General features: G+C 48.6%; 2 protein-coding genes across 3 annotated transcripts; one reads left to right on the top strand and one right to left on the bottom strand.

Moving 5' to 3' along the window:
- Positions 1-103: 103 nt before the first annotated feature.
- Positions 104-21,076, top strand: DRC10 (dynein regulatory complex subunit 10). Its single transcript, XM_082640023.1, has 5 exons — positions 104-231; positions 13,156-13,977; positions 16,894-17,127; positions 19,196-19,267; positions 20,620-21,076. Exons 2-5 carry the CDS (start codon positions 13,249-13,251, stop codon positions 20,929-20,931), a joined length of 1,347 nt encoding a protein of 448 aa, XP_082496149.1. The 5' UTR covers positions 104-231; positions 13,156-13,248; the 3' UTR covers positions 20,932-21,076.
- Positions 21,077-22,828: 1,752 nt separating this feature from the next.
- Positions 22,829-27,783, bottom strand: RITA1 (RBPJ interacting and tubulin associated 1). Of its 2 annotated transcripts, none has more exons than XM_082641509.1 (4): positions 27,515-27,783; positions 27,200-27,341; positions 26,419-26,784; positions 22,829-23,895 (listed from the first exon to the last, which is right to left on the bottom strand). In XM_082641509.1, exons 3-4 carry the CDS (start codon positions 26,727-26,729, stop codon positions 23,388-23,390), a joined length of 819 nt encoding a protein of 272 aa, XP_082497635.1. In that variant the 5' UTR covers positions 26,730-26,784; positions 27,200-27,341; positions 27,515-27,783; the 3' UTR covers positions 22,829-23,387. The 2 variants fall into 2 exon arrangements, with proteins under 2 accessions (XP_082497635.1, XP_082497636.1); XM_082641510.1 differs by having other exon boundaries at positions 27,200-27,299.
- Positions 27,784-27,831: the final 48 nt, after the last annotated feature.

Below are 27,831 nucleotides of genomic sequence, written 5' to 3'. Positions count from 1 at the left end.
AGCCCCTGCCTCAGTTTGGACCTCCCTCTCGACCCCCGGCAAGGACTACTGGGCATCCTCTACTCTGCCCCTCCACTTGTCCACTTCCTCATCCGTAAAACGTGGATGATACTAGTCAAGTGGAGTCGCATCAAAGTTAACTACTTTCAAGTCAAACACAGGTGCTGGGAGTGAGAATGTAGTTTATAAGTCCGCTACCATTCCACCCAACGGCCTATATATACATCCCAGGTGAGCATCCAATGAAAGTGAGTGTTTAAATCAGGTGATTTTGATTATACCAATTTTGGCCTTTTGTGCTAACTTTAGAACTTAACTCCCATCCCCGTCCTTAAAATATGATTTTATTTACATACTTAAGACAAAGGGTTTGTTGTGAGGATTAACTAAGGCAGAAAGTAGAATAGTGGTTGTCAGGGGCTGGGGGGAGGGGAAAACGGGGAGTTATTATTTAATAGGTACAGAGTTTCAATTTGAGATGATGAAAAAGTTCTGGAGGTGGATGGTGGTGACGGTTGCACATAGATGTGAATGTAACAATTTAATGCCACTGAATTTAAAATGGTTACAATGGTAAACTTTGTTATGTATATTTTACCACAATAATAATTTTTTTTTTTTTTTTTTTTTGTGGTACGCGGGCCTCTCACTGCTGTGGCCTCTCCCGCCACGGAGCACAGGCTCCGGACGCACGGGCCCAGCGGCCACGGCTCACGGGCTCAGCCGCTCCACGGCACGTGGGATCCTCCCAGACCGGGGCACGAACCCACGCCCCCTGCATCGGCAGGCGGACTCCCAACCACTGTGCCACCAGGGAAGCCCCACAATAATAATTTTTAAAAGCAACTATAAAGCTGGACAAAACCATCTAGTGCTATGTTAGCACACTGAAAATCAACCGAAGTCATACAACAAACTGAGAGTTTTTATTCATAAAAGCACCAAACTTCAAGTTTGTGCTATACTTACCTGAGACTTCTCTAATTTCCCCACCCCCAGTTCTATGGGCATAGTAGTTCAACCAGGGTGGGTAGCCCCCTGAATACCAACAGCTTCACTGTTACTGTCTGATGGGGCTCACTTGGTTTGAAGGAGTATTGGCTAAAGTGGCAATCTTGGTGGGAAGAGAACAGGGGAGGCCGGCAGCTCTAGCAGTCCAAGGTTGTAATCCTATTTAGCACAAGCAATGGACTGAAAGCTTGGAGTTCCTGGAGAGTGAGGCAGCCATAGGGGGCCTGATGAGCTTTGTGTATATCTTGGTTGACTAGAGGTTATGCGCATGTGTAGCAGAGACCAGAGCAGGCCCAAGCCACTTAATCCCTGGCCGTTGGAGCCTGTGTAGACATGCTGAGCGCATGCTGCGCTTTCCATGGGACAACAGAAGCCTTACCGGCTCAAAGTTTGAGCACAACCTCGGACTGACTTTTGGCTGAATATTAAACTATGTGGATACAGAGGCAACCCCTAGGAAGCCAGGTTTAAAAATAAAAATATGAAAAAAAAATTAAGCAGAGACATCAGTAGCTGCACATTGTGGAGGAGACCGACTTGACAAATTTAGTCCAGGAAATAAATTACCAAACACCCAAGCAAAACAAGAACAACAATCATTAGGAAAGAAAAAATAGCGAGTTGCTACAAAAAAAAAAAAAATCTTCCCTCTAAAATTTCCAGTGTTCAATAAAAATTGTGAGACGTGTGTAAACGTACTCAGGAAAAAAAAGCAGTCAACAGAAAGTGTCTCTATGTGTCCCTAGATGTTGGCTTTAGCAGACAAAGGCTTCAAAGAAGCTATTATAAATATGTTCAAATAACTAAAGGAAGCCAGGTTTAAATAATTTTTAAAATGTAGGATAACAATGACCCATCAAATAGAAAATATTTAGTATTCCAGAATAGACTGTGATAAATTAAGATGCACATTATAATCCCTAAGTCAGCCACTAAGAAAACAACTCAAAAAAATTTTTTTAAATCAACAGAAGAATCAAAAGAGTAGACTAGGGCTTCCCTGGTGGCGCAGTTGTTGAGAGTCCGCCTGCCAATGCAGGGGACACGGGTTCGTGCCCCAGTCCGGGAAGATCCCACATGCTGCGGAGCGGCTGGACCCGTGAGCCATGGCCGTTGAGCCTGCGCGTCCGGAGCCTGTGCTCCGCAATGGGAGAGGCCACAACAGTGAGAGGCTCACATACCGCAAAAAAAAAAAAAAAAAGAGTAGACTAAAAATATTTATTTAACACAATAAAAGGCATTAAAGAAATAACACAGGAACAAAACATGAGATGAGACGAATAAAAAAACATAGGAAAATGGCAGATGTAAATCCAACTGTCGGAATAATTTAATGTAAATTATTAAATGTAAATGGAAAAAACACTTCAATCAAAAGGCAGAGCTTGCCAGACTAGATTTAGAAAGTGAGACTGAACTATATGCCGCTTACAAGAGACTCACCTTAGATTCAAAGACACAAAGGAGCTGAAAGTAAAAAATTGGAATCCATGCAAAGAGTAAGCATGAGAGAGCTGGAGAGGCTATATTGCTATCAGAAAAAAATTGATTTTAAGACAAAAAATATTACTAGAACAAAGAGGGACATTTTATATTGATAGGAAGGTCAGTACATCAGGAAAATATAGCTAGACTGACCAAGAAAGTAAAAGACACAAATTACCAAAATCGAACTGCAGAAACTTAAAGAATTATAAGGAATATTATGAACAACTTCATGCCAAGCAAAGACAACTTAGATAAAATGAATGAATTCCTAGAAATACAAATTATTAAAATTGACCCAAGAATAAAGAGAAAATTTGAATAGACCTATAACAAGTAAACAGATTGAATTAGAAATAAATACTCTTCAGGAATTCCCTGGCGGTCCAGTGGTTAAGACTCAGCACTTTCACTGCCATGGCCCTGGGTTCGATTCCTGGTCTGGGAACTAAGATCCCACAAGCTGTGCATCATGGCCAAAAAAACCCAAATCTTCCCTCAAAGTAAAGCCCAGTGCTAGATGTCTTCACTGGCGAATTCCAAATAGTTAAAGAAGAAAATAGTGGGAAAGTCAAGAGTGAGAAGGGGTAAGTTCTGAGGTCACTGTTCATGCCTTTTCTGAATATTATAAAGCTGTTAGTAGAAAGCAAAAACCTATCCCACAGTTCCCTTTCCCAGACTTCAGCCTCTACCAAGCCTTTTGATTGAAAGAAACAGTAACAGAGGCTGCAGAGTCAGTATCAATATCCTTGCCTCCAGGCTGGATAGGCTGCCCCGGGCATCCCAGCCAGACCTCTGCCCTGGCTCAGGGAGAGGCATCCCTTGGGAACACACTCCAGGCATGGTTAGATATAAATGCCAGGGCTTTAGCTTGGGATTTTCACTTGATTTACAGTAAAAAAAAATAAAATAAGGAATTCCCTGGCAGTCCAGTGGTTAGAACTCCATACCTCCACACTTTCACTGCAGGGGACACAGGTTCAGTCCCTGGTCAGGGAACTAAGATCCTGCAAGCTGCATGGCTTGGCCAAAAAAAAAAAAAAAAAAAAATTGAATTAAAGGGGTGAGTCTTTCCTGCCTACTCAGTTGCTAAGTTCCCCACATGTACTTCCCTTTTTCCCTAGGAGAAAAGAGCTCTGGGCAATGAGGCTGATGCACTACGTGATTTATCCCTCAACATATAATCAGCATCATCGCTCCCCGTTGAAGAGAGCTTTGAACTCTCCAAGGGCTTTCCTGTCTATTAAACCATGCCTTCTCTACTCAGCTCCCTTTTGATGTGGCTAAGACAGGTGTTGTGTCACCAGGTGCCAAGGAGATAAGGGACTTGCCTAGACTTATTCCAAGAGCCCCTGACAGGAGAGAGTCATGCACCCAGGGCTCCTAAGACCCAACTTGTGAATCTGATCTTGATTCTGTAACTGATGGTGGCTTTAGATGGTGCTGAGGTCAGCTCGTCAGACAGAGCTGGGCTAGGCTTGGGCATGCCTTCCTTTGAATCTGGATAAAGCATTGGACTTAGCATGGGGGGTGGGCCAAGAGTTTTACAGGGAAGCCAAGCTGCTGTGGTCTAGACCAGTGGTTCTCAACCAGGAGCACCGCACCCACATTCCACAGGGACATTTGGCAACGTCTAGAGATATTTCATCTCCAACTGATCAGAGCTAATGGTGGGAGAAGGGTGCTACTGGCATCGAGTGGGTAGAGGCCAGGAATGATGCTAAACGTTCTACAAACACACAGGACAGCCTCCACAGGAGAGGATTATCTGACCCAAAATGTCAGTAGTGTGGAGACTGAAAAACCCTGCTCTACACTGGTATTTTCACACAAGACAAGTGCTACACACACACACACCCCTTTTCCCTTCAGGCCCTAGTTAGTGGAACTGAAAGCAAAAGGGATTGAAAATCAAGACCATTTGAAATATAGAGCATCAGGGAAAAGAATCTCTTTGACCTTAGCTCTCAAATAATCGCAGCAGGTTATATCCTATGACCAATCAAATGCCTTTAACATGGGGGCTTTTGAACACAAGTTGATTTTGGTTTTGGTTTTGTTTTTTTGGCTGCGTTGGGTATTCGTTGCTGCGCACGGGCTTTCTCTAGTTGCGGCGAGCGGGGGCTGCTGTTTGTTGCAGTGCGCGGCCTTCTCATTGCGGTGGCTTCTCTTGTTGCAGAGCATGGGCTCTAGCCGCGTGGGCTTCAGTAGTTGTGGCTTGCGGGCTCTAGAGTGCAGGCTCAGGAGTTGTGGCGCACAGGCTTAGTTGTTCCGCGGCATGTGAGGTCTTCCCGGACCAGGGATCAAACCCGTGTCTCCTGCACTGGCAGGCGGATTCCTAACCACTGCGCCACCAGGGAAGTCCCTTGTTTTTTTTTTAACCACAAGCCAGACAAAGAAATACATTTTCCTCCTTGATCCAGCAGACACCTGTTTAAATACAAAAGAATACTTACTACATGCAGTGCACTATGATATTTTCTATTCTATTTCATTTATTTTTAATGCTAGTCTCAACAGGCAAATTGATTCCACCACTCACTAAAGGGTCATGGTTTAAAAAAGACTCTTCTACAACATAATCTGTCAGTCAGGAAAAGCCAGTGTTTTGCATTTGCTAAGATTACGATTTAAATACATATATATATTTAAGTGGGGGAAGTTTATTTTAGAAGAATCTAAATTCACTGCTAAGAAATTCTTCCTTCTGTCTGAAACAACCTAAGTGATACTATCCACAGTTGGATATAACCAGAAAGAAACACATCGAAAACCACACTGCCAAAAGAGGAATTAAGAATTGTGATGAATTAATCTGTAAGGGGGAAGAGACTGGAAAATGGTGAGCGGTTTAAGGGATCTCTGTCCTCCTCCATTACTAACTGAACGTCATGAATAATGCAGAAACCTGCAAAATTAAAAACAGAAATAGTGGGCTTCCCTGGTGGCGCAGTGGTTGAGAGTCCACCTGCCGATGCAGGGGACGTGGGTTCGTGCCCCGGTCCGGGAAGATCCCACATGCTGCAGAGCGGCTGGGCCCGTGAGCCATGGCCGCTGAGACTGCACGTCCAGAGCCTGTGCTCCGCAACGGGAGAGGCCACAACAGTGAGAGGTCCGCGTACCACAAAAAAAAAAAATAATAATAACAGAAATAGTATAAAGGAGTAAAAAATGGATCCATGTTGGCTCTTTATAAACCTTTCTGCACAAAAACAAGTATATATTATTTTGAGGAAAAATACATGTTCTATTTTAAAAGTATTCAAATGTTAATATTAAATTGTATCATTTTGGAAGTCATCCTAAAATCTCAACATGACTGAGTCAGGACTTCATTTCACACTCACAACAGTTTTATCAAGCGTGGGTTCTGTTACTGTCCCCACATTACAGGTGAGGAAGCCGAAGATGCTTAGAGACGTTCATTGACTTGCCTAAAGCCACACAGGAAGGAAGTGTTGATCCCCTAGGATTGAACTTCAAATTTGTCTGACATGGGAACCCACAAACTTAATCACTGTGTAGCAGGCTCATGTTTTCCCGTTCAGCTTCAGATATGAGAGTCCAGAAGGTCAAATGAATTTGCCCAGGGCTATAGCCGTAGCCAGTGGCCAGCAGAGAGTTGTTCATTATAACCAGCAGCTTAGAAATCTGTCCCTGGGAGTACATCCCCTCCCAACCTCAGTCACTATTCAGGGTCCTCTGTCTCCAAAGCACAGAATAACACTAGAGCCTTCGGCCACAGAGCCATCACCACCGATGCAATCCAGTCTGTTAATACCTCCAGTGCTCACTGCTTCAGCTCCAGCCCTGGAACCTTCTGCAAGCCAAATGTCATCCATGAAACATGGGTTCTCAAAAAGGACAAGATAGGATTGGGTAATACTTCAAAAGCGGTGGTAGAGGGAATTCCCGGGAGGTCCAGTGGTTAAGACTCTGCACTTCCACTACAGGGGGTGTGGGTTTGATCCCTGGTCCCTGGTCAGGGACCTAAGATCCTGCATGCCGCACGGCGCAGCCAAAAAAAAAAAAAGTCGTGATAGGAAAAAAAATGCAACTAAACCATGAAAAAGAGAAAACAAAATATATTTAAATCTTTTACCTTAAAATTCCAAGCCCTGTGTCCAGGGATGGGAAACAACCCATATAGGCCAGATCTTGGCCCACCATTTTCACTCTTGAAATGTGACAGTATTTTCTGGTTCTAATTCAGGACAGAACATATTTTGTGAAATAACATTATCCTGTGATGCCAACATCACCCTGTGAGGAAACGGGGCTGTTGTTAAAGCTGGGTTTGCCATCTCTCCATTTATTCAATAGTGCTTTCCTGAGCACCTACTGTAAGATAGTTCCTTGGGAGATAGCAGTCTTCATCATGAATGTCCTGCCCCTTTCCAGCCCCTCACCTTCCCGCTCTAGATCTGGAAGGCTCAGATAAAGCCTAGAGTGTTCTGAAAAAAAGCTAGCTGGGTGGTTCACAGGCCAGTTGGATCTTCCTGAGGCTGAAAGGAAAAATGCTGCTGCTTCCAAGGCAAAACCTCTGCCTATTAACCCAGCAGGTCGGTGGAGGAATCAGAACTAAGTGACCAGGAGTCCCTTAGCCATCAAGGACTTGTCTGAGTCATAAGCAGAACATTAGGATACAGGTGAAAGCACGGAGTGTAGGTCTTGAAGTCGTAGGGTGGGTGAGAATTGTGCCTCTCAGAAACATGGCTGAACTGTGAAAACCACATGAAATCAGCTAAGCAAATTATAACATCCACAGAGTGTTATCAAACTGATGGCCATAAAGTTCATAATATTCCTTTGTTTTTTGTTTTTTTTTTGCGGTACGCAGGCCTCTCACTGTGTGGCCTCTCCCGTTGCGGAGCACAGGCTCCGGACGCGCAGGCTCAGCGGCCATGGCTCACGGGCCCAGCTGCTCTGCGGCATGTGGGATCTTCCCGGACCGGGGCAAGAACCCATGTCTCCTGCATCGGCAGGCGGACCCCCAACCACTGTGCCACCAGGGAAGCCCCTTTGTTATCACGTTAACATCCACGGGATCAGTAGTGATGGCCCCTCTTTCTTTCCTGATATTAGTACCTTGTCTCTTCTCTCTTTTTCTTAGTGTGTCTTTAACATCTCCCTACCGCTTTCTAATCTTGCTTTTTTAGCAAGACAGAGATCTGGTCTCAGACCCATCTTTCCTGGGTCACAGTATCTAGCTGGAATGAAATAACATCAGGATGTAGACATTGTTATCTTCTGTTTAATGAAAGTGAAACAGATTTTCCAGTTACAGCGAGGTATAAAGTTTCCTTTTTAAGGAAAAGTACTTAAGAAGGAACATGTATTTAAAGAAAATAATTGAGTTGATAATAGTACAGCTTGGCCTAGAGATTTGGCAGAAATCACAAAGGTGGCATTCCAGCGAGAGAGATTTGGGCGACACTGAATTAGAGCCAGCCGTCATGAAGGCATCTTTCTTGCCCCACCAGCTCCGCTCCATATGGTGTGGCATCATGCTGCTCAGCAATCCCCATGTCGTGATCAGTTACGAGGTATGTCTTGGTAATTCGCTGATAATAAAGTTCCACAGTATGTGAATGATTGACTCCAAAATATAAAAATCAATGAGAGATGATTCAAAGCTTACCCTAAAATAATTTAATCCCTCTCCCTCCCTCCCTCACCTGCATTCTGATAAGCTTTTTTTTTTTTGGCCACATGGCTTGTGGGATCTTAGTTCCCCAACCAGGGATCGAACCCAGGCCTATGGCAGTGAAGGTGCCGAGCCTTAACCACTGAACCGGCTGAGAATTCCTGATAAGCTTTCTTAAGTGAGGAGAAAGCAATGGGGTGGCAGCTCTGCGCTGTGAACTGTGTCTAATCCCAGGTGTACCCATGGGAACGTGACACCAGGTGGAACACCGTGAGACACTAGAAAGAAAGGGGAATCAAGTCTAGCATTTATATTTATAAGTAGTATAATATAATATGAAGTAATGCAATATAATATAATGTATTGTATTATATATGCACATAGAACAACAAATATGCATATTCATGTTTGTAGTTGTTAAATAGATTGAATGCTATAGGAATTGAGTTGTGAACCCATCTCTTCTCTACGCCTCCGCTTAACAGGACTCACTGAAACTGGGCCAGCAAAGAATTAGTCTACAGATCATGATTCTAATTTTTCCACCATAGAAGTCAATCTTAAAAATCAAGAGGCTGGACAGAATAGTGGTTATGGGATGCAGACTCCTAATACAGACTGCCTGGGCTGAAATCCCAGCTCTGCGACTTACTTGCTGTAAACTAGTAGAAACAGCTAACCTCTCTCTGCCTTCCTCTCCTCTTCTGGAAAATGGACGTAATAAAAACACCTACCCCAGGAGGCTGTTGTGAAGAATAAAGGAGTTAATTCATGTAAAGCGTTTAGAACAGTGGTCGGTACATAGTAAGTTCTCAAGAGTTAGTTCATTTTTTTTGTTTGTGTTTTTGTTTTTTGTTTTTTCGGGGCTGCACTGCGTGGCTTGTGGGATCTTAGTTCCCTGACCAGGGATCAAACCCAGGCCTCTGCAGTGGGAGTGTGGAGTCCTAAGCACTGGACGCCAGGGAAGTCCCAGGAATTAGCTAGAATTTAATGGCATTTCTTAAAATGAGATGCTCCCCACCCCCACATAAACCTCTCTCTCTCCCTCTGTCTCCCTCTCCCTCTCTCTCTCCCTCCCTCTCTCTCTCCCTCTCCCTCTCTCTCTCTCTCCCTCTCTCCGTCTCTCCCTCTCTCTCTCCAATTTGTTTTTTCACACCTTCTGACTTCTCCATGGACCAGTGCTGGATTTGCAGGGTACTTGTAGGGTAGTTGGGTTTTCTTCTCCTTTTTCTCCCTTGGGGGGAAAATATAGTTTACCTCAAACCTTTTTTTTTCTCTTCAAAATGTTCTGAGAGGGAAAGTAAAACATCCAACAAGCTTATCTGAGTGAAAACGAGGTATAATTTGCATGATAAAGATATATTTCCATTTATAAAGTTCATCAGCAGAATTAATGACAAATAAAGGGAAGATCCAATTAAAGTCCCCCCTCCATTAACAACCTTGTTTCGCGCTTAGGGCAAGAATTTTAAAAGGAGAGGCTTAAGTTGGAAATGATTGAAATATTAAGGTTCGTGGCATTAATGAAGTGATCGTATTAGAATTCAAGGAAAGGAGATTCTCCAGTGATTTTTGTAATCAGAGTCAGATGCATTTCCCCCAATTCCAGTTCCACCAGCTTTTTCTTGTTCACCCAAATGAGCTGTCAGGAACTGATGGGCGTCATCATAATCAAAGAAAACAAGTTTGCCCTTTAAAGCAAAGAGGTAATTTGGCTGAAAGCAAATTAGAAACATTTCCCATAAGGTTGCATTTGCAGCCGCAATCTCTAAAGAATTTGAGAGTTTTGATTTATGCTTGAGAGCCTTGGGGGACCATGGGGAGAAGTGAGTTCATTAAACACTTGGTTCACATTCATTCTGTGGCCCGTGGGGCGGAGATCCTTCATTCCCCGGGGAGGCCGAGGAAGCTCCATGGCTGTCCCTAAAATGTTATTTTCGGGAAAAGCCTTAAGGAACTCACGAGATTGATTGGGGAACAGGAAGCAGGTGGGAATCAAGGAGATGCAAGATAATGCCCTTCTGCCCCAGTCCTCAGCTCCCAGAGGCTTCTGATTTTTCTTTTTTTAAAATAAATTTATTTATTTATTTATTTATATTTTTGCCTGCATTGGGTCTTCGTTGCTGCACGTGGGCTTTCTCTAGTTGTGGCGAGCGGGGGCTACTCTTCATTGCGGTGCACAGGCTTCTCATTGCGGTGGCTTCTCTTGTTGTGGAGCATGGGCTCCCAGCGCACGGGCTTCAGTAGTTGCAGCATGCGGGCTCAGTAGTTGTGGCTCGCGGGCTTAGTTGTTCTGTGGCATGTGGGATCTTCCTGGACCAGGACTTGAACCTGTGTCCCCTGCATTGGCAGGCAGATTCTTAACCACTGCACCACCAGGGAAGCCCAAGGGATCCATTTTTCCTGGCCAAGGAACAAAACCTCCTTAGCACCTGATCTGGGTGCATTTCTTCCTGTTCTTTGTTACTTTAGGTGTTCCTTGGATTTCCTTACTCTTTGCCTTGCTGAACAGGTGTTGGTTGTGGCTTCATACATCGCTTCCTCCTCCCTTGCATTCATATCTCCATTCCCAAGGTCTTCCTGGAGCCCCCTCGACCTTGTGTTGTCAGTTGCCTAGCATTTTGTCAGCTAGGGTCCTTTGATCGCGAGCAACAGAAACTAACCCTGGCTAAGCAAAATGGTGAAGGAAAAGCTGAAGATCCAGCCCTCAGACAGGACGACAGCCAAGGAAGTTCTGGGGATCTTGGTAGCAGAATCTTCAGGAACCCATCACGGGCATGAATCAGGTCCTGCCATTTCTCATCCATGAGTCACTCTTCAGGGTTCTTAGGAGGCAGAGACCAGGATTGTTTGATTGGAAGTCCCATCAAGACCACACACAGGGAGAGAGAGGATGAGTTCCTCAAAGGAAAAGTGGGGTGCTGTCCCCCGACGAAGAGCAAACAGGTCACGGGAAGGCCGAGACATCCTTGCCCACTGTCTACTCCAGTTACGGCAGCTATAGCTCGATGAGTTTAAAACTGAAGTCTCTGTCCTGCCTTCTAAACTTCCTCTCCCAATTTCCCTAGATTCTCAAGGGCCCCACCATTCTCTCCCATCCCCACCCAAGCTCAAAACTGTCCTTCAGGGCCTCCCTGGTGGCGCAGTGGTTGAGAGTCCGCCTGCCGATGCAGGGGATACGGGTTCGTGCCCCGGTCTGGGAGGATCCCATATGCCGCGGAGCGGCTGGGCCCGTGAGCCATGGCCGCTGAGCCTGCGCGTCCGGAGCCTGTGCTCCGCAACGGGAGAGGCCACAACAGTGAGAGGCCCGCGTACCGAAAAAAAAAAAAAAAAAAAAAAAAAAAAAAAAAAAAAACTGTCCTTCATGCATCAGGTCCTAATGGTTCTTTCTTCAAAACATTTCTCACATCCACAGACAGTATGAAAATTGAAATGGCCCAGGTAACCTGTAGTGGTGGCAACAGATCTCTCCCCAAGATGAATATCAGTTTTTTTCAGTGCTGGGAATTCAGGAGTCATGAAAATTGATAAAGCCTTTGCCTTCTTTGGAGCTTACTTTTTAGAGGAGGGGAAAGACAGACAATAAACAAATAAAGAGGTCCATGGACAGATGTCATATGGTGAAAATTAACCTGCGGAAAAAGTAAACAGGATAAGGGGACTGGGAGGGTGGGGGAGAAGGAGAGGGTTTATATTTTACATCAGGTGTCAGTAAAGCACTCACTATGACACTAATATTTGAGCTGAGACGAAGGGAAGGTAAACTCTGGGAGGACAGGAACTATACCTTGTATCTTTTTTATAACCCCAGGGGCTCAATGAATACCTGAATAGATGACTACAGGGCTGATCTTTTTTTTTTTTTTGTGGTACGTGGGCCTCTCACTGTTGTGGCCTCTCCCGTTGCGGAGCACAGGCTCCGGACGTGCAGGCTCAGGGCCACGGCTCACGGGCCCAGCCGCTCCGCGGCATGTGGGATCCTCCCGGACCGGGGCACGAACCCGTGTCCCCTGCATCAGCAGGCGGACTTTCAACCACTGCGCCACCAGGGAAGCCCTTAATCCATTCTTAAAAGCCAGTGCAGGGCCTCCCTGGTGGCGCAGTGGTTGAGAGTCCGCCTGCCGATGCAGGGGACACGGGTTCGTGCCCCAGTCCGGGAGGATCCCACATGCCGCGGAGCGGCTGGGCCCGTGAGCCGTGGCCGCTGAGCCTGCGCGTCCGGAGCCTGTGCTCCGCAACGGGAGAGGCCACAACAGTGAGAGGCCCGCGTACGGAGAAAAAAAAAAAAAAAAAAAAAAAAAAGCCAATGCAAATGCGCTGTGCTGGTCCTCATGCTGTTCGCTCTCAGCACCATTATTTGCTTGTCCCTCTTCTGCTCTGTCTCCAGCTGCTGACCCCTGCAGGCTGCATTGCCCAGGCTCCCTTGTCCCTGGTTTCCCACTGGATTTGGTCAGTGGGAGGCACTGGTGTTAGACTGGAAGGCTGGACAAAGGGAGAAACCAGATTTCTCCTCTTCTCTCTGCTTTGGGCTGCATTTCCGGCAGTGGCCACAGCTCCACTGGGGCTATAGTGACTCCTGGACAGGAAATGGCTGTGGCTCCAGCTTCCCCTTGGTGGCCCTGATCCCCAAACCCAACGCTTCCTCCTCCTTCGTGGTTTCCTGCCATTGACAATCGCTGGGTGGCTTTCCCTTCCCCTGGTTGGCCTCTCAATTCTTCCATCACCCACGTAACTGGTTGCTGTGTTTGAATACCTAGAATGATGTCTGTATTCCTGGTTGGTCCCTGCCTGACACATGTGCCTGAGACCCAGCTCCACACATGGTCCCCTTACCCTTGGGGCCCTGAGCACTGTTACAAAGCTAAAAATGGCTTTCCTTGAGAGGTTCTGTGTAAAAGCTGCAGAGCATCTAAGACAGACTCTTCACGTCAACAGTTTATGGCTGCTGTGGCCACACCAGCCATCCCGAAGTCAGCCTGACTCTGCTGACTACTTACTCCTTCCTTTTTCAGGGTTGCCAGAGACAATAAAAGCAGGAAGCCCAGATAGTCTACCAAAGTCTCAATCTCTCAGGGCGTACAAAGGCGAAGAAGACCGCTCATAAAATGGCTTTGGACGTCCTTGCCGTGGCCCCTCTCTACCAAGACCCTGACGTCAACAGAGTAAGGCTGATAGCACAGACAACCAAAAAGTCCACCACCCCGCCAAAACCCTTGCCTCCTACCAAGACCAAACTCACCACCATCGAGACCAAGAGGATCATGTCCGTCCTGGACGAGACCATTCACAAGGTGGAGTGGGTGACCCTGCTGTCATACGTGGCATCCAGCTCCAAGAATTTGGAGGGGATGCTGGGGGAGGACATCATGAAAGCAGTGAGAGAGCACGAGGACCTTTGCCAGATCCTCCTGGATCGCATCAATTACCTGCAGGAGGAAGAAAGGCAGTTGCAGGAGGAAGAAGAGTTCGAGGATGAACCGTGGTTCCGAGACCGTGTCCTCTCCATAAAGGTGCAGAAATCCCACCTCCCACCCCTTATGCAGCAGATCAAAGGATCCACCAAGAACATCGTGAGATTCCTGCTCACTAACCCCCAGGCTGCCAGTCTGTTGCAGGTGCAGACCACGGGCAGAAGTGCGGAAGCCCAGAGTTTTATTGATAGCCTGGTAGAACTCCGAGGTTTCCTGTTTGAGAAGCTAGTCACTAGTCCCATGGAAGCCAGAGACAGGACTCAGTTCCTCCAGGACATCACCAGACGGAATCAGAGGAACCAAGAAATCATTGATACACTGGAAAATGAATTGGCAGTCTGCGTGAGGAGCAGGGATGCAGAGGTATCACTGCACAGTATTGGTCAGGATATAGAAGGAGCCCCAGGGAGGAGCCCAAATCTTTTGGCAGTTGGGTTTTTTCCTCAGTGATTTAAATAGCTGTTTTCATTCATTTACTCCATAAATATTGTTTTGAGCACTTACCAGGTGCCAGGTCTTATAAATGATGAGTCCACATGGTCCCAGCCTCATGGAGTTCATGATAGGGAAGGTAGGTCTTAAAGAGCTGATTTAATTACAGTTTTGAGAAGTACAAGGAAGGGTAAGTATAGGGTGCTATAAGAGAGTGTTATAGGAAACCTGAACTTGGAACTCAGGGACGTTGAAGTCAAGACATGGAGAATGAGAGGGAGTGAACCAGGCAAATGAGGTAGAGAGAGACCTTCCAGGCCAAGGCTGGATAGTAAATACTTAATTTGAGGCTTTGCTGACAGATTACACAGGGCCTTTGAGGCCTAATCGAGGAATGTGGTCTTTGTCCTGAGGGTAAGGGGCAGGTAGGAGGAGTGGAAGCTCCTGAAGAATTTTTAAGAGGGGAAAGGATAACATGATCCCAACCTAATAATAACCATCTGGGGACACATACTATGTGTTATTCTTTACACACATTTTCGCACTAACAACTAGCAAAGTCCCTGGGAAGTGGCATATAAGTATAAGTTTGGCTGCCAAATCAGAGACCCCAAATGATAGTGGCTTAGTCAAGCTGGTGATGTATTTCTGTTTAACAGAGAGCTGGCATGGAAGCTTTGCTTCGTAAACTCATCAGGGGCCCAGGTTCCTTGCTGCTGGCTTCTCTGCTGTCCCCCACATGGGACTTCTAACTGTGGGCCCAGAAGGCTGCTCCAGCTTTCCACCGTCATGTCACCACTGGTCCAGCCAGCAGGAAGGAGGAAAGGGGAGGAGGGGACTTTGTCCTACCCTTTTGGGACATCACCTAGAAGCAGCATTCATACAGTTCTTAGCTACACCCAGTGCTAGAGATGCTGGGAAAGTGGTCTGTAGCTGGGGCCACCTTCCCAGTGAAACATTCTGCTCTACAGCCTTTCTGGGGAGAACAGGTCCTGGGGGACAGCCAGCCAGCACTGCCACATTTTCATCACCCTGTGATAGATGAGAGATCAAGGCCACCCTCCCTCCCCGATGTACTAGCTCGGGGGGGTCCCCCCTTCCTTATGTTCTCTCCGACTTTGTCCTGTACAGCATTCATCAGGGTTTGTTGATGACTATTTGTGTGATGATTTGATGATACGATTGGGGTCTGGCTCCCCCACAAGAGGACAGGGACCTTGTCTCTCTTGGCCTTCCACTGTGTCCCCAGTGGGCCTGGCACAAAAAGGGGGACAAGGTAATTATCTGCTGAGTAGAGAGATGACAGGCTCCTGGGTGCTCAGGGGAGACCACTCATAGGTTGGAGGGGTGTCACCTAGGGACAGGAAGAGGACTTCCAAGTGGCTTTGCCAGTCTCATTTGGGTAGTGGAAACAGCTTGGGGCTGCCAAGTTGGACAGACCTGGGGTCAAATTCCATTTCTGCCAAGTGGGCAGGTTTCATCAGGTCACTGGATCTCAGTGTAAAATGAGACGATGACACCAATAAGGCATGTTGAGGGGTCCACAAGAAAAGCTCTGACTGCAAATAGTACTGCCTGCTTCAAACCCAACCCCTGAAGGCTGAAGACTTGCCCACAGGACAGGCTTGCCTCAAACCCCTCCCCGCCCCGCCTCCCACTCCCTGAGTACAGGAAGTGAGCTCAGGCCCGCTGCGGCCCGGCTGCCCGCTGCCCCCAGCCCGAGGCTGCTGGCCTGAGCCAGCCACAGCCCCCGTGTGTTCAGAGGGACACCCTACCACTTGTGATCAGCCTTTGGAGTTTATTTACGAAACAGCGGCGCCCCCCGAACCCCAATTCCTGTTTTATTTTATTTTATTTTATTTTTCATTTATTTATTTATTTTTAACATCCTTATTGGAGTATAATTGCTTTACAATGGTGTGTTAGTTTCTGCTGTTTAACAAAGTGAATCAGCTATACATATACATATATCCCCATATCTCCTCCCTCTGGCGTCTCCCTCCCACCCTCCCTATCCCACCCCTCTAGGTGGTCACAAACCACCTAGCTGATCTCCCTGTGCCATGCGGCTGCTTCCCACTAGCTATCTATTTTACATTTGGTAGTGTATATATGTCCATGCCAATCTCTCACTTCGTCCCAGCTTACCCTTCCCGCTCCCCATATCCTCAAGTCCATTCTCTAGTAGGTCTGTGTCTTTATTCCCGTCTTTCCCTTAGGTTCTTCATGACCATCTTTTTCTTAGATTCCATATATATGTGTTAGCATACGGTATTTGTTTTTCTCTTTCTGGCTTACTTCACTCTGTATGACAGACTCTAGGTCCATCCACCTCACTACAACCAACTCCTGTTTTAGAACCGACTGAGGGGCAGGAGCCAAGCCAGGCCCTCAAGGGGAGAGTTGGGGGGGCCAATCCCTGTGGCGTGTGTTTATCTCACACTTTCATGCATTGCGCCAAGTGTCCCTGGCAACTAGGCACTCCCCTGCTGTGACCTGGCAGGAGCGTCGCGCTGTCGCAGACCTCTCCTCCTGTGACCCCGCTCAGGCGCGCCTGTGCACTTCACTCACGCCAGGAAATAGAGGATGGTGGCCACGAACGTGGGCTCTGGATCAGACAGACCCGGCTTCAAATTCCATCTCAGCTGCACAACCCCAGACAGACTCAACCCCCCTGAGCCTCAATTTCCCGGTCTCTAGGCAGGCTGTCCCCGTCCTCCGGGGCCAGGGCTGGGATTTGGTGAGGTGGTAGCGCCCTGTCCTGAGGGGGCTGCAGGCATGCCAGCCTCTCCTGCGATGGCTCATGATCACGGAGGTATCCTGGAGCCTCTCTTCTTCCTGGCCCAGGTAGAGAAGGAGAACTTCGTGATCCAAGAACTGAAAGACCACCTGCACCAGGTGCCCAAGTTCTCAGAGAACAGCCTCCTTCGCACCAAGCAGGAGGCTGAGGAGCAGCAGAAGGCGGACTTCCAGGCCTCGCAGGCCCGGGTGGCCAAGATCCAGCAGGATATCCTGCTGCTGCAGTCGCGGTTCAACAGCCTGGTCATGGAGAACTGGAAGGCAGAGCAGGCGCTGAGGAAGGTGCCCTGGGAAAGCGGGGCGGTGGGGGCAATGGGGCCACTGGGGCAGGGGAGGGGGCGAAGGGAGGGCCAGGCGCAGGGCTTGGGGTGGGGGGCAGGGCTGCTCCAGCCACCCAGGGAGCAGCTCCCTGGGGAGAAGGGTGCAGGGAAGCCCAGGATGGATGCAGTATCCCTCGGGAGGCGGGAGGGAGCAGCACACAGGCCCAGGGACTGGGGGCAGAGAGATCAGGTCCTGCTGCAGGCCAGCTCTGTGACCTTGGGCAAGTTCCTGAACTCCTCTGAGCCCCACAAGGAGGATGATACCCACCAGTCCTGCAAAGGAAATGAAGGCGCACAGAAACCTCTGGCAAATCTCTTAACTCCCTCCGAGCCTTAGTTTTCACATTTTTAAAATGAAAGCGATTGAATAGGCCTTAATGAGTTGCTATGAGAATTAGATGGGATGATGGGTAGCCAGCTGGTAGCACCTAGTAGGTGCTCAATAAATATCCTTTTTTCATCTGCCTTCTCCATCGTCTCAGCTAGGACCCAGGCCCAGCATGCATCCAGCTTGCTTCCGATTCCCTTTCCTCACAAAGGGCACCCTTTCTAACACTTGTTCTCAGATTCGTTATTGTTTCACTACACTTTTGAGCATCTGATGGAAGCACTGGGCCTCTCCCCCATGAAAAGGCTCAGAAGTACATACCCATGGTGGAGGGCAATTCTTGGGTCACAGGCCCCCTGAAGCCAGCCCATCCATGGTGCCCAAGTTACGAACTCTTGCACTGTAGGACTAAGGAGCTGATTTTTTTTTTTTTTTTTAAAAGAAGGGATTTTATTTTATTTTATTTTATTTTATTTTATTTTATTTTTTTGCGGTACACGGGCCTCTCACTGTTGTGGCCTCTCCCATTGCGGAGCACAGGCTCAGGACGCATAGACTCAGCGGCCATGGCTCACAGGCCCAGCCGCTCCGCAGCATGCGGGATCTTCCCGGACCGGGGCACGAACCCGTGTCCCCTGCATCGGCAAGCGGACTCTCAACCACTGCGCCACCAGGGAAGCCTTGATTTTTTTTTTTAATTGAGGTGAAATTCACATAACATAAAATATAACCATTTAAATTTATTCAGTGGCACTTAGTATATTCACAATGTCGTACAACGACAACTTTTATCTAGTTCCAAGATATTTTCATCACCTCCAGATAAAACCCTGTACTCATTAAGTAGCTTCTCCACCCCCCTCCCCCCAGTCCCTGGCAACCACTAATCTACTTTTTGTCTCTATGGATTTGCCTATTCTGGACTCTTCATGTAAATGGAATCATACAATATGTGGTCTTTCGTGTCTGGCTTCTTTCACTTAGCATTGCACTTTCAAGGTTCATCCACGTAGCATTTACCAATACTTCACTCCTTTTTATGGCAGAATAGCATTCCATTGTATGTACAGGAGCTGATCTTTTAAAAACAAAATTAGGTCATGTTCCTCCACTGTATCTAACTCCACCCAACAGCTTCCACTCTCCCTTACGTTAGAAACCAAACTCCTTCCACTGCTGACACTCCCTCTGTGACACAGCTTCTCACTCTGAGCTCAACGGGACCATTCCCCTCCCCGGCCATGCCATTCCAGCCACACTGGCTCAGTTCCTACTCTTTAAACATCACCAGCTTGTTCCCACCTCAGGGCCTTTGCACCTGCTGCTCCCTCTGCCTACAATGTTCTGGAGCTGGACTGCTGGCTTCAAATCCAAGCTCCACCACCCATGAGCTCTGTAATCTTGGGCCAAGTGAGTTAGCACATCTGATCCTCCGTGTCCTCGCCTGTGAAATGGAGAACGTACCTTGCGATGTGGATTCAGGAGGCGAGGCGTGATGCACGGCCTGCTGATGCAGAGCGGGCTGAGTGCTTTTTATTGTTAATATTAGTATTAATATTGGATTATGGATTAACGGATTATTTTAATAATTAATTACGGATTAATTAATATTAATCAATATTATTATTAATAAAATATCCATTAATATTAATAATGGATTAATATTAATCCATCACACAATGACTAACTGAATTTTTTTTAGAAAAAGTATAAAGTGGAAACGGAAATTGAGAACTGGATCCAGAAATACGATTTGGAGATGAGTGAAAAGCAGGTATTTGTCTGCCTAAGTCTCTCTCAAGTGTGTTTCCCAAGATCCTCTAGGAATGGGGGTGAGGGGTGGAGAAGAGAAGCCCTAGTATGTATGGTCCATGGTCTATGCCAAGTTCTGGGCCTCTCCAGAGTGGCTTCCCTGCCCCTTCCTTAGGCTCAAGGGTTTGTCTAGCCTGGGGCAGTGAGGGGAGTGGTGGGAAAGGAAGGAGCCAGAAGCTGCGAGCCACCAAGATGTGCTTGACCCCAGGCCCGAAGATCCTGGCTCCATCTACTGTCAATATCCCAGACTCCCTGTTCCCTCCTGCTCAGCTCCTGCTAGCAGCCCCCTAAGCCGGGACTCATCCCCACGGGATTCAAGCATTCACCTCCACCACTTCACTCAGTCACTCAGGAACTTTCTACCGAGTGCTTAGATGTGCCAGGTGCTGGGCTCCAGCGGTCAAGAAAGTGCCCATTGTCATCTGGAGGTTCTACTCTAGTGGCACTTACTCGCTGTGTGACCCTAAGCAAGGGACTTGACCTTTCTGAGCCCATTTCTGCATGTGATCACAGTAACACCCACGCTGGAACCATGGTGGGGATTGAACGAGTCACTGTTGTCACAGGTGCTTGTACAGCACAGGACCTGGCCTGGAGGAGGTGCTCAGGGAATAGTAGCCTAAAAACGGGGTGCCCTTAAGCCTCCACCCAGCTCTGTGATAACATCGGTGGCCCACAGCCCCGACTTTGGGGCAGGGGGGCCTGGTGAGCACTGGAAGTGACATCAGCCTCTGAGTGGTCAACGTCAGGTGTGCTGTATGATCCTGAATGCTCTACGAAGGGGGAGACTTTGGAGGCTGTGCTCTTGTTTCTCTGTTCCCAATGAGGGTGGTGGGTTAATGATGGCAGAGACCGAGTCCACTTAGCTCTGTGCCCTCTGGAAGTACTTTTCTTCTGGTAGATGCCTGGTGGGAGGCGGGGATGGAGGTTGCATCCATCCCGTCATTTAATCCTGGAAATAGCTCCCACCCCTGCTTCTGGGTTTGGAATTGTCCCCATGTTTCAGATGAGGAAAAATGACAGCTTGAAAGGTGAAGCCCCTCAAGATGTGGCTGAGCTGAGATTGGAAGCCCAGCCTGCCCAGCCCATGAGCCGTGTTCTTTCCTCCTTCCTGAAACTGTTTCAGCTGGGTCCCACCGTAAACTCAGATGGACCGCGTCAGCTCTCCTATCCTCATCTGGGCCTCAGATGCGGAAAGGCTTAGCGTAGGCGGCATTGCTGGGGTGGAAGCGCCTTCGGGAAGGGTGGGAACAGAAGAGGGTGGCAGGCGGTGTTCTGTGCCTGGAGACCCCTACCCCCTGCCTCTCACCCCAGGATGAGTACGAGGAGTTGGATGTCATCCACAAAGAGGAAAAGCTCCAGCTGGAGGAGCTGAAGAGACGGCATGACGTGCTGGTGGAAGAGTTCTCCCAGATCCGGGCCGAGCAGGAGATCAACGCCAAGAAGAGGCTGGAAGCCGAGCAGGAGATGGTGCGCATGGTGCGGGCTGCCACGCTCATCCAGGCCCTGTGGAGGGGCTACCTGGTCCGCTCCATGCTCAGGTCCAAGAAGAAGAAGCGGAGCAAGAGCAAAGTGAAGGAGAAGGGCAAGGTCAAGGTCAAGGTCAAGGTCAAGGTCAAGAAGTGAGCCCTTCCCCCAGCCTGCCCAGACCCCTGCCCTCACCATGACCTTACCTCTCACTCGAGAGCCGGCCTGGAAGCCCCTGGGATGTGGAGCCCTGCAATTCATGGCTTTAACACTTTTTCAAAATTAAAAACCCTTTTAAACCACAGCCTACAAATAAACTTCACTTTACCCAGGGCCATTGGGTGCGTGTCCATGCTGCAGATGCCAATTCCATGAGGGGAACACACAGGCTGTGTGTCAGCATGTAACCATTCCTTCGTTTAGCTTCGGTGGGAAGCCGGACCCTGGGCTGCATCCCCCTCGGTCCCAGCCCAGAAGCTGCCATGACTGCGATGGACACATCACCCACCAGGACAGCTGGGTGTGGGTCACAGCTGCCCACAGGGGAGGGCGGGGCAGGCAGAGAACTCCAGGAGAAAGAGGAAGGGTTTCAGGCTGCACCCTGCCCCTGCTCTGGGTATCAATTTGCCCACAACTTCTCCCTGGTTTAGCATCGTGAAAGCTCAGGGGTCCTGAGGTCATAAACCAGCAACCTCACATTAGCCTTATTCTGTGTCCAGGTAGTTGAAGAATATATTTTTTAATTCACTACTGGCGTTTTTTTTGTAAGTCTTTATTGAATTTGTTACAATATTGCTTCTGTTTTATGTTTTGGTTCTTTGGCCGTGAGGCATGTGGGATCTTAGCTCCCCGACCAGGGATCCAACCCGCATTCCCTTCACTGGAAGGCAAAGTCTTAACCACTGGACCACCTGGGAAATCCCCACTGCTGGCATTTAAAAAATCAGAGGCTACTGCTTAAAAATGCCTTTTCTGGAAAAATCTCATCATCCAGATAGCCCGGGCCTGCATGTCTTCTAAAGGTGAGCAGGAGCGCCCCCTTTGGATGGCAGAGACAGGTTGTCCCAGTCCCCACCACTCCCAACTGTCTTCCAGCCATCATGGCCTCAGTGTCAGTCGCCCCTTATCATCATACTTGGGCGGTTGCTTCCCTTTTTTAGTACAGTTTGGAGGAAAGGTATTTGTGGCCAATGTCTACTAAAACATAGGGGCAAGGGATAAAGGCAAATGAGAGCTGAATGTTTCAAGTAAAACTGAGGAGGGAGGGAACTAATTCTTAGTGAGAGTTCTAGGAAATTTAAACACCCTACATGTTTAAAATGCTGTCTGTGCCAAGAGCATGGCTCGCTTGCGTCCCTCACAGCCCACCGGAACCGTGTAGGCGTCTGAATGTGGGCCCCTGGTCCTAAGCACCGTTGGTCCCTCCCAGACTGTTCCCCGGAAGTGTGTGCTCTTCCCTTCCCCCAAGGTGGAGGCACAGAACCAAAGATGTGGCTTCCAGCTGGCCTCTCTGGAATCCCGGTGCTTCCTGGAGGTGCATCAGGACACAGAGAGGCCCAAGGCGTGGCCTCCACCCAACCCACCAGGATGCTGGGATTCTGGGTGCAGCTCCATCAGAGCAAAGGCTTTGCTGTTCCTCCTGAGGGGCCTGACCCAGGATGGTGTGGGGCAGGAGGCAGGTGGGCCCTGACCACTTAGGCTTCCTTCCCGAGTGCTCTCCAGGTGCCATGTGGAACTTTCTGGTCTTCTTGGACCCCTCAAAGTCCAAGCAAAGTCCTAGTCACTGTGGTGGTTGTTTTTTTTTTTTACGGTAGGAAATGTGTATCATATATATATACATATGATTTCAAAACAAGTCAACTATAGCCCACATTCTGAGCTCAGGAAGAATCAGCTAACCCCCCAATTAGTGGTATTAGCTAGAAACCAACGGGAGGAGGATTAGTTGCCCACCTGCCACTGTCATGATTGCTATGTTATTTAACTTTGTTATTTAAATCAACTCAGGCCTAACACTGGCCTTTATCCTAAGGAAAAAATTAGCAAAACTCGCGGCTTCGATGAGCTGATATATTTAATACATGAAAATAAATACATGACTATTAAAATTTTAAAGGTCCACCCACATATCACCTTGTGTTCCCTGCTGGTCCACATACTGTGCCTGGGAAAATTCCTGAGGCGTCCAGACTCAGCTGGAAACTCATCCTGAGCAGAAGCTTGGCTTGAAGGGAGGGAGAAGGAACCCTCCGGGTTGGCGATCATACCGTTTACTCACACTTGGTGGCGAGACCATGTTGTGGGTGTGATGGAGGGGGTGGGGGGACCCTCCCGGGGGACACCCCTGGGTTGGCACTGATATGCTGTGTGGCTATGACAGAACTTGAAACAGGGATCTCAAGAGGCGGCCCTCATATCCACCTCAGCGGCAAAGGCAGGGAGCAACCAGAGGTTGTCAGAAGAAAGGGCGGCACTCCCCCCCCCTCGCTCTGCCCCCAGGACTGCTTTGCCAATGCCTGGTGGTCTCCCCAAAGGCCCGCCCACCAGTGCCATCCTCTGAAACTCTGCCCTTTGCTGTGACCCCATGGGCAAACCTGCAGAAAGCACCAAGAAATTCATTTCCAAGGTGGCTTTGGTTTCTGGGTGGCTCCGCCTCGTCGGGGGGTAACTGGCACTGAAACACTGACTGAATGAGCCCTGGGAGTCACCAGGGGCCTCCGGAAGGTCACTCCTGACGGGGAAGGTCTGGGATCTTGAGGCCCGTTTGTGCAGGGGGTACTGGTGGGTGGGTGACTTGTGCTGGGGACATTAAGGTGGGTGAGGGAATAAGAACGCTCCCGCCTCGGAGGGCGTGGAGAGTCTAACCCATCCACGGACAACCTCCGGGAGTCTGCCACCACCCTGCGCTCTGTCTTCGAGGGACCAGCTGGGTGAATGGCTCGCACTGGAGTCTCCCTGGGGCGGGGTGAGTGGCTGCCCCTAGGGGTAGCTGGGGGTGTCCAGAAGAGGGCATGGAGCTTTGCAGCATCCCCCTTCGTCATCCACGAGGCCTCCCAGCCGGCGCCCTCAGGTCGGGAGCCAAAGAGCGACTCATCACAGTAAGAAGGAGTGTGGCCAACCAGTCTGGTAAGCGAAGAGAAACAGTGAGCTGGGGAAATAAACCCTAAAAACCTTGCCCACCCCCACCCCTACCCCCTGCCAGGCAGCTGCAGCAGCAGAGGGTTGCCTATAGGTCCCAGAAGTCCCTGTCTCCCAGCCTGGCACCTGCAGTGAGGCCACAGCCCTCATGTACCACTACCCCCATCTCTGCTATTTTTCCCCTGCCAAGTGTCCAGTCCCCCTGCATCCTGCCCCACCCCACCCCCACTCCCTGGCATGTGCCCCAGGCCAGGCCAGTTTGCATATCCCATCCTCCTGACCACACTGATTGGCTCAGGAATAACCACATGACCCATTCTGCACAATAAGGTTCTGCCTTAGGACCTCTGCAGAAACTACTAGGAGAGAAATGTTTTTCTTCCACCTAGCCCTGAAGAACTGGCAGGATATAAGGGCTAAACGGCTGGTGGCCATCTCACCTGGGATGTGTAGGGGAAAGCTGCACTAAAACAGAAACAAAATCCCAAGAATGTTTTGAGCCCCTGTTATATGAGCCCCAAATGCCCTTTTTCTGCTGAAGCCAGTTTGGGTAAGTCTTCTGTCACTTGCAACCAAGAGTCCTGATTAATATAACCTTAGTCTTTATAGCCTTCACTCTTTCTCTTAACCCACTTTTCCCTTTTTGTAGTGGCCTGGTCAGTCAAACCCTCTGCAGTCATGTGGCCCTTCCAACTATATTTGAAATTGCACAGCCCAGCACCTGGCATGTAGAGGGTACTCAGTTTGAACTTCTGTGATCTGGCCTCATCACCAGAGCAGCTTTAAAAATTTTTGCATATTTACTCAGGGCTTTTCATGTGTAGGTCCAGGACCCAGGAGGTCACTTGTGTGTCATCTCATTTCTCACAACACCCACAGGAGGGCGATATAATCCCATTTTACAGACAAGAAAACTGAGGCATAGGGAGAGTAAAAAGGAGGGTACAGACAAGATTCAAATCCAGCGCCCTGCTCAAAGACCCAAGCTCTTGATCACTAAGTCAGACTTAAGTGCCTTCTAGGCCTCTCACCTTTAATTAGATTCATTCAGCAATTTTTTTTTTATTAGTCCCACAAATATTCATGGCATACCTATGAGGTGTCAGGTCCATGGTTTTTGGCCAGGACTAAAAGTCCCAAACTGCAAGTCTTTGAAAAGTCAACCTTTTGCCACTTGATTTAGCTGTTCAAAACCATACCTGGTTGAAACCTATGTCTGTCTGGTACCAAAGTTGCTGCTCAATAGCATCTCTAATTCTTATGTACCTTCTAACTTGACACCCTCTACTTGTCAGCGTCCAGCGTAAAATTCCATCCTCCAGGAGAGCATGGGGTTGACTGTTATCTCCCTTGTTTAGGAAACCATACTTCTGTTAATACAGCCTATGCTGACACCAGCATTTTTAGCCATGTTGTAGCTGTCAGGGTTGCTAATGTCAACCTAAGCCTGCCTTGTGGTCCACGGCAATTGTCAGGTAGACATGATAATAATGGGGACTTGCTTTTATCTCTGTTGAATTTTATCTACTTAAATAAACACTATTCCCATTCTCAACTAATAAATGTGCCTCTTGGCTGAGAATGGATCCTAAATATGATTGGCTAGTTATTATGGACTGAACTGCATCCTCCCAAAATTCATGCTGAATTTTAAAGAGATAATTAAGGTTAAATGAGGCCATAAAGGTGAGGCCCTAATCCAATAGGATTTGTGTCCTTATAAGAAGAGGAAGAGGCACCAGGGGTGTACACGCTCACAGAGAAAAGCCCATGTGAGGACCCAGTGAATAGGTGGCCAGCTGCAACCCAAGGATAGGTAGCCTTCAGGAGAAAGCAACCCTGAAGCCGTCTTGACCTTGGACTTCAAGCCTCCAGAACTGTGAAAAAATAAATTTCTGTTGTTTAGGCCCCCCAGTCTATGGTATTTTGTTATAACAACCCTGATTGACTAATACACTAGTCTTCCATGTCTTTGTTCAAGACACTGATGACAATAAATAAGATAGAGCCCTGAGGCCTCCCTCCAGGCTGATATTAATCGAAATAATCCAAATAATCTAATTCGAACCTACAATAACCACTGGCATTAGATCCTGTTTTTCTAAATTGTTCGTGAAAATGCAGCAAGAACCATTTTCAAAATGACTTGCTGAAGTTTGGAATCATCACATTTGTCATTTCATGGATCAACCACACTAATAATTACATGCAAATTGCTGTGTGATCTTGGGCAAATCACCTGACCCCTCTGGGCCTCAGAAGCCCATTCTAAGACATTTGGGGATGGGTATTCCACCATCACAACCATTATCACTACCGTTTACTGAGAGCTTCCTAAGTGTCAGGTTACCGTGCCCAGCACTGTACATGTCTCATCCCATTTAACCTTCTCAATAATCCCATTAAGTCCCACCTTCCACTGTGAGAAAACTGTGGCTCAGAGAGGTCAAAGTGCTTGCCCAAAGTCACACGGCACGTGAACAACAGGGCATCTCCCCATCCTGTTACCTGTATTTGTTCTTCTTCCTTGGTGCGAGGGTCAGGGTCTTGTCCCTGGAGGAGGTAGTCTCACAGCTCCCGTTGGCCCCTGAGGCCTGTGACGCCCCTGTACCCACTCCTCTGGTTCTGTTGGCCTTCCCCATCCACGGTGGGTCAAAGACTGGTGGTGTCGGCTGGGTGCCTGCAGGACTGCCAAACAAAGTCTCATCCACGTATGACGGCCTAACCTTGACCCGGCAGCTGCCCCGGCAGCGGTGCTGAACGTGGAGGGTCTGCATCCCGCTGACGGCCAGCTCCACCGGGGTCTTCACGCTGCTCATGGTCTCGGGTGACAGCAGGTGTGCTCTGCCTGTCAGTCCCTGCCTCCAGGTCTCCCTATGAAAAGTGGTCATGGTGGCAACCATCTGTCATCAGCAAAGACTGGCAATCTCTTAAGTCCCCGTCCCCAGGGCAAAAAGGTCACGTTCTCCCTCAACCAGTCCTCCTCAAAGGGGAGCTGCCAATCCCAGGGGACATTTCGGAAAATTGACCTTTTTTGAGTTGTTGTAATGACGGGGAGGAGGGTGCTACTGGCAAATATTTAATGAGTATATATGCATTCCTAGCATACAGTGTGTACTCAGTAGATATTTACAGAATGCTAAGGGGGTGAAGAATAGATTGGGCCTGTGCCTACCTTAGCACCAACCAGAAAACAAACTATGGTGGCGGGGGGCAGACAGGGCAGGCTCCTATATCCTGTACATATCTATGGGGCAGGAATAATAACCTGCATAGATCCCATGCCTACCTCCTGCAAAGAGCTCTACAAGCATTGTCTCATTTAATCTTCTCAGCAGTCCTGTGAGGTAGCTTCCATTATGTCCATTCTACAGATGACAAAACTGAGGCTGCAAAAGATGAAGTCACAAGTGTAAGTCCCACCTATAAAGCTAAAACAGTGGAAATAGAATGTGAACCTGATAGGAGTCTAGAGCTTGTGTACTTAACCATTCTACTACTGGGGGATTACACCCAGCCCGCCAACTGCCCCACATTCACCGATCCCCAAGTCAATGTCCCGGCTGATGTTCGAGGTGCCCGCATTCTGGAGTTATTTTCCTACCTGAGCATCTTGGCTGGCTGATGTCGGCGGCAACCCACAGCGCCCCCTCCCCCCAGGCCTGGACTCCTTTGCGGGGACGCTTGGGCACCTGTGGCGCGCGGTACATCCGAGATCTGCAGCTCTGAATCCCAGGAGCACGCGACCCCTGGCAGCTCAGGCCGCCCCCGGCCCCCGCCCGGGGGACCGCGCGGGCAGACTCTACTCGGGAAACCGAGCCCTAGCTATGCATGCTCCGAGCGCGCATCAAACAGCAACCCGCGAGCGGTGAGGCGGGGCGGGGCGGCCAGAACCATTCGCTCCCGGGGGGGGGGGATTAG

This window comes from Mesoplodon mirus, assembly GCF_964341445.2.
Source record: "Mesoplodon mirus genome assembly, chromosome: 13".
Taxonomy (NCBI): domain Eukaryota; kingdom Metazoa; phylum Chordata; class Mammalia; order Artiodactyla; family Ziphiidae; genus Mesoplodon; species Mesoplodon mirus.
The sequence above is the reverse complement of the archived record's forward strand: the minus strand, read 5'-3'. Positions and strand labels throughout refer to the sequence as shown.

Bases quoted from the DNA above. Each gene is read 5' to 3' on its own strand.
- DRC10 (XM_082640023.1), top strand. From the start codon at position 13,249: ATGGCTTTGGACGTCCTTGCCGTGGCCCCTCTCTACCAAGACCCTGAC. The intron at 17,128-19,195 runs GTGCCCTGGGAA...AATTTTTTTTAG, and splicing joins CAGAGCAGGCGCTGAGGAAG to AAAAAGTATAAAGTGGAAAC. The intron at 19,268-20,619 runs GTATTTGTCTGC...CTCTCACCCCAG, and splicing joins TGGAGATGAGTGAAAAGCAG to GATGAGTACGAGGAGTTGGA.
- RITA1 (XM_082641509.1), bottom strand. From the start codon at position 26,729: ATGAGCAGCGTGAAGACCCCGGTGGAGCTGGCCGTCAGCGGGATGCAG. The intron at 23,896-26,418 runs GTAACAGGATGG...TTCGCTTACCAG, and splicing joins AGGAAGAAGAACAAATACAG to ACTGGTTGGCCACACTCCTT.